The following is an 11,825-nucleotide window of genomic DNA, read 5'->3' as shown; positions in this document are numbered from 1 at the left end:
TGATTTAGTTCATAATTATCATAACAGGGAATATTTAACTGATCATCAGAAAGTCATTAAAATGAATGTAAATGACACATTAACATATTACTATTGCCTTGTTCTTTGTCTCCTCAGCTTGCTCTGGGGAAAAACAGAATTCCTTTATTTCACCTAATGAAAGACATTTCTGTGTTATAGTTCTATAAGAGGTGGGTTATGAAATCTACAGCATCTAATTAAAGAGGCATGAGATGGAAACAAATCTACAGGCTATGGTAAGAAACTGCAAAATGTGTGTTATGTTTTGTGGCTATATGTGTGATTTATTATTCTGTGCTGCAGGTACACATTGAATATTCATTTAACCTTAATATATTAATTTATTTGAATTCCACTGATATTACTCACCCTGTGTCCATTTGTATATAGATATCTCTGATAAAGCTGCAGATGGCAGCGAGGACTCAGGGTGGAGATCCAGTCAGAGGAGCTGTTTTTACTCTTTTTGCAGCGTAAGAGTCTGTTGTATGCTCTGCTCTGCTGAAATAGTTGTCTTATCAATACCAGCTGTTGTTGTGATGAGTGGAATGGGGCGTTTTTAGGGTGCAGCAGGGGCAGATCTGACCTGATTTCAGTTATTTCAGTGATTATTGTGCATGTAGGCTATGCAACATGATATGTACTTTATTTTGTATAGCTGAATCATGTAGTTAAATTAGCACACACACAAACACACATGCATGATTACATTGCCTATCTAGGGTTACACTACACTGGAGAAAAAGTGAGAGCGGGGTTTAAAAAAGACAGAGATTTGACTGAAAGCAGGCGTCTGCTCAGAATTCAGAGCAGCTTTGTCTGAGTTGAAAGCAGAAGAAAAATGTCCACTTTGGCAATTCAAATGTTTTGTTTGATGAAAGCAATGCATCTTATGTTATGTACTTCCTACATGCAACATCAGGCTGATTGTGTGTGTTTATGGATGAGGTGTTTGCAAGTAATGACATGGCTGCAGTGAAACAAAGGTAAAAGGACTGTGGTGTCAAGAATATGGTCTGTTTTCAACCACTATATGGGATTATTATATCATACAGGCAACACTGACTTCAATCTCCCTCCCTCAGACACACTCACAATTGTCAGAACTTAACACAGAGGTTAGACTTCTCCTTCGCACACTATTTGACAGTTTGAAGCCTTCTACATGTTTAAAACAGCAGTCAGGTTCATTCCAGTCAAGGAGAACAGATAAGACAGTGAGGGAAAAAAACCCAAAAACAAAACCCCCTATTATATTATATTTCATCACCCCTCTCATAATATTGCAAATATTAATAATAATTAATCGTAGTATTTATTATTCAAAAAATAATAATAGTATTAATAAAATTGTTGTTGTTTTCACTACCACCATTTTTCTTTTTACTGTGATTAGATATTGCCTTTTAGTTCTCTGTCTATTTTTGTTATTTCTGTGAAAATGATATGTAATGTTTTGGTATTTTGTACAAATAAAAAAAACCCAATAAAACAATTCTATATGTTTGCAAGTTCCTGCCTCTCAGAGGTGAAGATTTGCTGCTCTTCTCTGTTTTTTTGCAAATAAATAAATGAATTAAAAATAAATAAATCATAAATCAATAGATAGATAGATAGATAGATAGATAGATAGATAGATAGATAGATAGATAGATAGATAGATAGATAAAAACCTAATCAACCAGAAAAGGAGGTCTATTTACAGTTGTGTAACTGGGGATTAAAATAAAGGCCAAATCTGTGTAGCATGTCTAAGGCTAAATAAGGCTTTAAAGGGTGCAGGGTGCACTCTGTGTCTGACAGTATCAGAGGACACAGGGTTAAAGTGCTATCATGTTACACACTGACTCTGGCTAAAAACAAGAGCTGAATGGGGACTGGCCTCCATTCATAAGACCTCCCCTCATGCCATCACACAGGGGTCAATGCAAATCAGCCTATTGTTGCCCACTGTGCTCCTACTTACTCATAAACCACAGTTACTGTCCATCAGTGTGGATGACGTCCTCACAATCAGTCAGTTATTCTACTGTATTTAGATTTGAGCTGAAATGTGAATTTGCACTGAGAATGTGCTCATGAGTCAAGACTTATGGTTGAAGTTCATACTTCAAAACTGTCTCCGTCACAAAGGACAGTTATTGTTCTTTTAAAGACGTCAAACATGTTTGTTCCAGACACATTTTAAGCTGTAAAACATTCCCATCCATACAATGATGAATGTGCCGCTGAGTCAATGAGTGATGAGTGTGAAGAGCCCACATTCACACCAACGATCAGCCAAAACGAAATCAAGTAATGAACTACACTTAATAACTGAATAAATTATGACATTTCTGCTGGTAGTGACAAACCCGCAGATATTTCCTTCAGTAACTGGTGTAGGCCAAAGCACCAGGATTTGAGAACCTGTCTCTGATTTTAGGATGTTTTTAGGATTTTAGAACATTTCTTGGATTTTTGGATGTTTCTTGGACTTTTGTATATTTTTAGGATTTCAGGATGTTTTTAGGGTTTTGGGACATTTTAGGATTTTATGATGTTTCTAGGATTTTAGGACAATTGTAGGACTTTAGGAGGTTTCTGGGACTTTAGGACATTTTTAGGATTTTAGCATGTTTCTACCACTTGAGGACGTTAACAGGAATTCAGAACATTTCTTGGATTTTAGTACATTTCGAGAATTTTAGGAAATTTCTCGGATTTTAGGACATTAAGGCATCTCTTGCTTTTCTTGAATTCTAGGTGAAGAATTTAGATTGATAAATAGCACTAGTATGAGAGGGAAAATATGTATTTTTAAACTTATTTTTGAGTGAATTGTCCCTTAACATCACCTTTCAAGAGCTCAAACTTTAACACACTTCCATAGCAGGAACTCTGCATATTGTTTCGAGAAATTTTGTGAAATGAGTAATGGCCATTTGTGGAAGAATGGACTTCGCCTGGAAATTCCAAATATCCTCTAATGCATGTCGACGCCCACACGAATGACTTTAATCAAAGCCCACAGCAGCCAGGCCACTCTTTCAGAAAACAAACAACACCTAAAGAGAAGGAACAGGCTCATTGTTCTCATTCTTTGTGGGACCCTTTCCGCAGCAAAGGAGACCCCACCTCTGATGGAGGAGGAACCTGGGGGGGGGGTCAGCCTCCAATGAATTCATCAGTTCATTACTAGAAATGTCTGTTGTACAATTTCCCCAGTGTGCTCATGCAGGAAACAAGAGTGAATCAGGAGCAAACGTACATGCTCTTGAGAAATATGGGAGTCAGCTGGCTGGACACCAGATGGACACACACACACACACACACACACACACACACACACACACACACACACACACACACACACACACACAAATACACTACCCCCTACTCCTTTTAGAAGGAGCCTTGTCTCCACGGTGACTGAAGACAAAAAGGAGGCCCTGGCACAGCTGGTCTTTAGCAACAGAGAAAGAGAGAGAGAGAGGAGGAAAAAAACAGTGAATGAGTGCTCAGATGTACAGACAGGACAGAGGGTGAGGGGGAGTGGGAGACAGCGCAAGCAGTAGTGAACCAAGAGGTTGGAGGGGAGGGGGAGAGGCTGGGAGGAGAGAGAGGGAGGGTGAAAGAGGAGGAGGAGGTACACAAACTCCCTGTGAACAGGGGTTGGGAGAAAGTGAACACACGGCAGGAGGAACAGTTGCAGGGACGGCTGCTGATCTGCTCAAAGAGTCAGATTACCTCCAAACACTCAGTGCTGCTCTCTCAGTCTGAACTGCAGCAGGCTAATTAGATGAGGAGCCTGAGAGCAGCAGGCAAAGAAACTTCAGAAAAAACAGTGATAGGAGTGAGAAGAGGGGGAGGGTGAAACTAAGAAGGAGTAGAGGTCTGTGGAACATCGTGGGTACTGTTTTATGTACAGCTGAGTTTGGTTCTCCTTGCACAGAGGAGTTAACAAGTGGAAACAGTGACGCTTTTGAAGTGAAACACACATTCGCTGCAAAGGTAAGAGCCTTTTTTTTTTTTTTACTTTTCACACTTGTCAATAAAGACTTTTTTGAAAACTTTAAAAATCTAGAGAGGGTTGTGTCAGTGACATCAACTTATTCACACTTTCTTAAAATCCAACATTCAGCACAAATAAGTTACTTTCTTCTACTTCATCACAGTGAGATTTCTGCAGCATGTTTTGGTCTCCGGCTGTGTTGTGCTAATTATGAGACTTGGTGTGTGTGGGAGTGCAGTGGAGGGACAAAGACATGAGCAGAGAGGGGCAGCAGCAGAGGTCACACATTCTTCAGACAAGACTTTTTCACAATCAGCTGGAGAGGCTTCAAGAAAACCAAACAACTATATATATATACCCATCAACAAATGCACGCACACTGCATATTTATACATAGTTACAATAATGGACTTTTGGGGAATTATTTGGAGGTGTTTGGGCTTAACGAAACAGTACATCAAATGGACACAGTGTTTTTGCATAAGGCCGTAGTGATGTTAGGCAATGTGGTTCTTCCTGTAACAGCTACAGACTGCTGTTGAATCAAAACATTGCGACAGCATGCCAACCGCACACACTCAAAAACTCCTCTACAATCAGTACATGCAGCAGTCTTCTATCTGATGTCACACAGTCACTTCCTGAAAAAAATGATAACATCGAGAACACCAAGACTATATTATAATTCATTGTGGACTTGTGTATTTACCGCTCTGTATGGGTTGTTTGGATTTACTGCATGTGTATCTTATGTCATATACCTGCATCTATTGATTTGTTACTGTTACTCTTCTGCACATTCAGAAATTATTAGGCCTATTTGGTTTAGTATAGCATAGTCCAATCTAGCATACCATAGTACAGTATATAGCATAGTGCATAGAATAGTATAGTATAGTATAGTATAATATAGTATAGTATATATAATATTGTGGAGAATAATAGAGTATAGTATATATCGTATAAAATAGCATAGTATAATATAGTACAACATAGCATATTTTTTTATAGCATAGTATAGTATGGTATGGCATTGTATAGTACAAAATAACAGCATAGTACAGTCTAGCATAACATTGAATCGCTTAGTACCGTATGACACAGTATAGTATAGTATAGTATTGCATGATATAGCATAGTAAAGTACAGTAGCCTTTAGTATTATGGACTTTATTTGTCAGAGGAGGGGGTGGTTGGGATGTGACAAATTTTGTTTCTGTTATTGTTTATTTTGACCCTTCTCTAAGCTACAGATATTTTTCTTTGAGCCTCCCCAGCAGGAAAATGCATGACCTCTCTGCGCCATACACAACCAAATTTTATTTACAGCAACAGCCAAAAAGCAAACAGCACAGGAGAGAGTTATCACCCAAGCAAACAGCTGATTTCTTAAGCGAAGTGCAAGTCCTCCTTACAAATCACATTGTAATCAAACTGTGCACTTCAGCAGAAAATGGGTGCATGACAGAGAGCATTTAAAATAAATACAAAATACAACCTCCCCTACCTCCCCCAAATGACGAAGTCCCTTAGTATGCTACCTGTACTGCAACTTGTAACGTGTAAAAATAACAACCGAGTTCTTCTTCTACTTTGCCTTGTGAAACGTCTCCTTATTCGTTGCCTAGCAACGTGAGTGCTAGGAGTTCTGAGGTTACAACTACTACCGCTAGTTATTTTTCCTCATATTTTACAAAAAATGTCATCAAAATTAGTTATTTGAGTAAACGAACATTTGATATTCCTAATTTAATCACATAAGGCATTTGGTTGACAAGTGTCCAGTGGTTTTACACCTGCTGTATTTTGGGTGAGTAAGACCTAATTTTAACGAGGCTATATTTTTTATTTTAATTCAAAGCTGGCTAACGTTAGCTGGTGAGATAGCTCTACTGTTAGTTGTTTGTAACTAAAAACTACATATTTTAATGACCCGAAATCTCGGTAATTTAGTTTTTTTTATTCAACATAACTGAATTAAACGAGGTAGTAGCTAGTATAAGTCCAATCATGATGGGGAATAACAAACTGCTAGTTTAGCATAGTAGCCATAACTGCCATGTCAGCCCTTTATTCTGTTCACATAACTTACAAAGCTGCTTTTGAATGGCATGTTTAAATCTACTAAAGAGCTGAATTTTTTAGAATTATTTTGAATGTATTATAATATAATAGGAGATGGGCATACAGCAGAGAGATCCATTGAACCCATATGAGCTATAGCATGTAAATAATGGAGATAAAGCTTATATTCCCAAACAAACTAGTTAAACAAAAAGGTCAAAGAATATTTTGTTGGTAGATATTAAAGATCAGTGAAAAGCATGAGACCCCTATTTGCATTTTGGGGGGTAAAATTTGGGTTCTGTGACAATGTTTCTTTCAAGTCAAATAATCAGCATAAAAAGGCATTAAATTGGGGATTATATATAGTTATGCAGCCTGCAACACTTTTTGCAACTTAATTGCATCTGTAGTTGCTGCCTCTTTCCTTTGTAGGGCAGTATATTATAATGTAGTGTGTATTGTAGAGTGCATTGTATTGTTATGGCCTAATTGTTCCATTTTATTTGAAGTTGTGAAGTAATACATTGAAAAGAAATATTAAAAACATAACCAATACATGAAACACTTAATGTCCCGGAGTGTACCCTTACACCACAGACATCCATTCAGAGTTGATCCATGATGACAAGCTGTCTTCAATGTCCTGTTCTGTTGCCATTTCACAGCCTTTTGTCTGTATCTCGTGTGCAGCCGGCCAAGTATCAGCCTGTGGGATATCGCCCACACACAGCTGCTCCAGTGATGATGACAGGCCTCAGAGTCGAAATGCCAGGCCTGAAATAGTCTGCCTTGTTTATAATTAAACTTAAGGCCTCCTGTGTGTGGATACTAACTAAGCAGGAGCAGGGACTCACACATAATGTGGACCCGTGGTGTATCCATGCACACCTACGCGTACACACAAGGTTAATCAGTAGGGTAATTAGGGGTGCTGATATATAATTAGTGAGTACTCAGAGAGCACATGGAGTATTTAGGGATAAAAGGCATATATGCCTACTCGGCTTGAGGGGTAATTGCAGGGTGAACGTATAAAATTGCAGGAGTGAAGGGTGGAGCTGAAAATGAAAATAACTTCTTCATTTCTACATTTCTTCAGAACATCTTTTCACCAGACAGAGAGACATACACTCATTCACTGTATCTTCTCGTAGCTCTGCAGGCTCCATAAAGACCCACTTGTCTTCCTGAAAGCAAAACCTGAGGCATTTTTTCATATCTCCGTGTGGGACCTGCATCTGAGAGGCAAGCATGGATGTGAGAGAGGAGGTGCTGGATATTCTTCAAAAGGTGTGGACCAAACTGCAGGGTCTCCCACAAGCCAGTTCTCTGGAGCAGGGAGCCTTTGCTGTGCTCATCCTGTTTGTTGGTGAGTTTTAATCCATTTGTGACAGTATATGACACAAATGATCTTTAATGAAAGAAGCTGAGACATATTACATTGCTAAGCTGCAGGGTCATTTGATAATTTTCTGTTGGTTTGTCACGATGGGCGACCCCTTTCTTATTACACACAGTCAGTTGACCCATGGCTCATAGAAGAGGATAGCTAAGTGTAGCTTTAAATACAATAGGGCTTCACTGCACAGCTCATCTTTTTTGGGCGCATCTCCAGTGCTGGGACCTGTCTCCATTGCCTCGATTCATGGTGGAAAATCAGGTGTTATCCATAACAGGGATGCATGATGATATCAGTATCGGAGGATATTGGCTTTAAAATGAAATATCGGAAACTGCAAACAGGCTGATTTCAGCCAATATAACAAATTTTTTTTTTTTTTTAATTTTTTTTACTGACAACGTGAACATGTATGAAACATCAACCCCAAGTTAAAATGTGTTTCTCATTTTGCATAATGAATATTACACACATTGAAAAGCATCATATGTTATGTCTCCATCTGCTGGTGGGCCATCATAATAAGAGTATGCAAAATGTGATGTTAATTTCACTACAGAAAAGACTTGATAATCACTAAAATTAGGTGGGGAAAATGTGGATAAATCTGCATTGGTTATCGGCCAAATGAGTTTAAACCTATATTGGCATTTCGGATATAGGCAAAAAAATCCAATATCATGCAACCTATGCGTCACCTCCTCCGTCAGACCAGAAAGAGTCTGACGGAGGAGGTGGGCCTGAGCGTGGAGCTCTGCAGCTAGACCCCTGTCTTTAAATATGATTGAAAAAAACCTAACCGAACATGTACTAACCCAATTCTGCCTCTCCTGTCTCTCCCTTCAGCCACGTTTCTCTTCTTGATCGTGCTGTCCTGCGTCCACTGCTGCTGCTGCTGCTGTGGAAAGCAGAAATACCAGCCCACCAGAGTACAGCCTGTCTGAGCATGAGACAAAGGACAGACTCCACCAGTAAATAACATAAACCTCCATCCTTTCTTCCATCCATGTAGTCACACACAGAACAATAAACGGGAAATGCTCCTTTTCAGAGTTGTTGATTTCTTGGAGGAAACCATCACCATCAAGAGAAGGATGGGAAATTAAAAAAAAGACTGGATCCAAATCCAGAGAGCCATGCCAGTGGAATCCATATAAATCAGCAGAGTGGCACGACTCACCAAGACTCATTTCAGACCAGGACAATGAAACACTGTGTGGCAGCCTTTCACAACAACAAAACCCTTTGAGTGGAGCGATGGATGTAAAGATACAGTAAGAAAGCTGATTTGTGTTAGAATGTCATAGTGACTTCGATATTACAAATGAACTGGTTTGGTATCCTCTTGATATTCATCAGGAATGTGAAAAACAACATTTAAATTTACAGACATTCAAGCATGTGTATGTATGGATACTTGCTGGTGTAAAAAGACAGAGTGCCCTCTGCTGGCCCAGTGAAGAGTCTTTTTTTACAAATTGTGCCAATGGTAAAACAAGCTGTTTATTGTTTGACATGCAACAGTTACAAATGTATTCTTGTTATTTGTAATAGTGTGTTGTTTTTTTTTACCAAGATGCATTTTGTAGATGTAATAGAACTGTAAAAACTGTTCAATATATATAAAAAGAAACATAATACCAACTTGTTTCTGTTTGGAGAATAAAATACAGAGATTTAACCCTTTGGAACCTGAACAAATTGGCTTGATTTCCATCAAAAGCATGGGAAGAAGGCAGTGAGCAAGGAAAAAAGAAATGACCCCCAAATTAGAAAGAAATTACTAAAATAAAAAACATGAAAAAGAAATTAAAAACAAATAAACAAAGCTAAAAAGCCTCGAAAAAAGCTGTGTAAAAATATAATAATTCTGTAACATAATTATAAATATGTAATTATGACAATTTAGAATACGGTTTTTCCACAGCTTTATTTCCTAGACATTTTCCCCTTGCTTTTTTAAAAATAATCTTCTAAATGTACAAATTTTTTTCCAATTTGTGGCATGTTTTGTACCAAGCTGCCTTTTTCCTGTGTGTTTAAAAAAATTGCACTAATTTGCTCAGGGTTCAGAGTTACATATTTATCAAAGGCATCTACAATGAAACAAGAAATTATCCCAAAATGAGTAAAAACTTTGTCAATTTAGAAAATTATACAGAATTATTAGAATTTTTAAGGTTTATTTGTTTTTACTTTCTTTTTTATTTTTTGTTTTGTTTTATTTGTTTAATTTTCAGGTAATTTCCTTTTCCAATTCTTGTTCAACTTGTTTATTTTATTCTATTTTATTTATAATTATTATTTATTATTTTTCATTTACAAATTTCTGGGTAATTTTCTTGTAGTTTGTGCTATTTTTTTGGAATATATGGAATATTTCATACCAAGTTGCTCATTGCCTTTTCCGCCCAAGTTTTGAAAAATATTCCCTCACGAGGTTAAATACTTGTGAAAGGCATCTGAAAGCAGCAAAAATAGTGATGTTGCTCCAAGTTTCAAAGGCTTAACTATCTGTCAAATACAGCATGATTCCATATCTAAATACTGCATAACTTTCTTCCAACAAGTATTGCATCTCATTTGCATCAGAAAAGGCTCTGATGTAAATCCCATCAGTAAAACACTGCACTTTCGTAAGCATAGCTTATCATCAGGTCTCTCCTGAGCCTGCGACAGTCAATATTATGAGTAAACATTAACCAGGAACAGTTGCTTTTACTTTGCCCAGCCCACACAGACCAACTGAAAGTGTCACCTGGAATCCGCCATTACAGTTTTTACAGAATGCCTCCCCTGTAAAAGTGAACTGTAATGTTTTGGCTATGTTCAAATAGTTCCAAGGGCTGCGCGAGTGGATCAACACCATCTGTTCTCACACAGCACACTCACGCACTGTTGGGAGTCACTGAGCCGTGAGCGGACCATTTAGTGGGACATGGCCGTGGAGAGGTGAGTGAACTGAATGTGTTTTTTGACAATGGTGTTTTAACATCAGCAGATTTCTGTGGAGCGTGCTGATAAAAACATGTTTTGAAATAGTTGTTTTATCATCAGCAGATAATGTGGCTCCTCTGGTTCTATAAAGCTTTTTTTTTTTTTTTTAAACTGGCAACTAATGGTACCCAGCAGCATTATCCCATCATGTTTAATGTCCAGATTGTCCATTTGAGCTTTTATCTGGTCTCTCCCGTTGCAGTGTTTCAGAGCAGCAGGAAGCCGCAGGGTCACCTCAGGACTGGGTGGAATGGTTCCTGCACCGGGTGCAACAGGAGCCGTGGGCACTTGGCGGTGTTGTGGTCATAGGAGTGTTTGTGCTGGGAACTCTGTCTCTGGTCACATTCGCTCTGCTGTACGGATGCTGCTGCAGCCCAGGAGAGGGGAACCAGAAGCAGAAGAAGTCCAAGAATGGGGTGATCTAGACGCATGTGAGGGGATCTGGCGCACACTGTGAAACGAATGTTGACGTGATGGAGAAGATGTCTAAATGTGCATGTCCAGCTTTGGGTCATTTTGGAGATGTAGTGGCAATGGGACTGGGTTTTTTTTTCACTGCTATATATTGCAACTTTTGTCACGTTGGATATTTCTTTGCTGTTTTCAATTTCTGTATTTGTATTAGGCGACACCATAAAGAGAGTGGGACCACATCATTGTTGAAATATTCCATAATTTTATTTAATTTCTCATTAACTTGACTTTGCAGTCAGTTATTGTCTTGAACTCTGTAGCTATCAGGCTGCAGAATGTGTCATTGTCACCCAAATGATGGTAGGAGTTGATATAGTAAAACTAGTACAGGTTTTACTGAAGAATATTAACCCTCTGGAATATGGGCAAATTGGTTTGATTTCTTTCAAGTACACTAGCAAGACATGGCCCAAAAAAATGTAAAAAAAAAAAAAAAAAAAAAAAAAATTTCCTGAAAATATAAAAAGGGAAAAAAAGAAAACGAAAACAAGAAAATGACATAAAAAGTACATAAATAAATAATTTGACATATTTTGTTATATGTCACATATTTTGTTATATGTCACATAATTTCTCATTATAAAATCACTATAATTTTGAATATAGTGTCCAAGATATTTTCCTAATTGTTTGGATGATTTTCTAATAACCTTCCCCTCTTTAAAAAAAGACAAAAAAAAAAAAGTTGATGTCCCTGTCGCATTTATATTATTTCTTGCAATTTGTGAGAACATTCTTGCCAAGGTGGTCAATTTCATTCATGTCCTCACAAGAAATCAAAGGCATGTTTTCTTTAAAAAAATCTCTGAAATCACACCATTTATTATAGCCATAAAATGCGAAATATAGTTACCTATAATGGAGGGAGGGTCA

At 37.9% G+C, this 11,825-nt stretch overlaps 1 protein-coding gene across 3 annotated transcripts; it reads left to right on the top strand.

The window, feature by feature from the left end:
• Window positions 1-3,627: 3,627 nt before the first annotated feature.
• On the top strand, window positions 3,628-11,131 carry LOC148186378 (uncharacterized). 3 transcript variants are annotated; one of them, XR_015774956.1, is made up of 5 exons: window positions 3,628-4,014; window positions 7,237-7,451; window positions 8,328-8,452; window positions 8,533-10,433; window positions 10,681-11,131. XR_015774956.1 is itself a non-coding variant. In XM_088069861.1 (2 exons), the coding sequence occupies exons 1-2, from the start codon at window positions 10,420-10,422 to the stop codon at window positions 10,901-10,903; spliced, it is 237 nt and encodes a 78-aa protein (XP_087925987.1). In that variant the 5' UTR covers window positions 10,188-10,419; the 3' UTR covers window positions 10,904-11,131. The 3 variants fall into 3 exon arrangements, 1 of the variants encoding a protein (XP_087925987.1); XR_015774955.1 differs by having other exon boundaries at window positions 3,631-4,014; window positions 8,328-10,433; XM_088069861.1 differs by lacking the exons at window positions 3,628-4,014; window positions 7,237-7,451; window positions 8,328-8,452 and having other exon boundaries at window positions 10,188-10,433.
• Window positions 11,132-11,825: the final 694 nt, after the last annotated feature.

This window comes from Plectropomus leopardus, chromosome 19 (assembly GCF_026936395.1).
Source record: "Plectropomus leopardus strain MGB_pleo_1.0 chromosome 19, ASM2693639v1, whole genome shotgun sequence".
Taxonomy (NCBI): domain Eukaryota; kingdom Metazoa; phylum Chordata; class Actinopteri; order Perciformes; family Serranidae; genus Plectropomus; species Plectropomus leopardus.
This window is presented reverse-complemented; position numbering and strand designations above follow the sequence as displayed.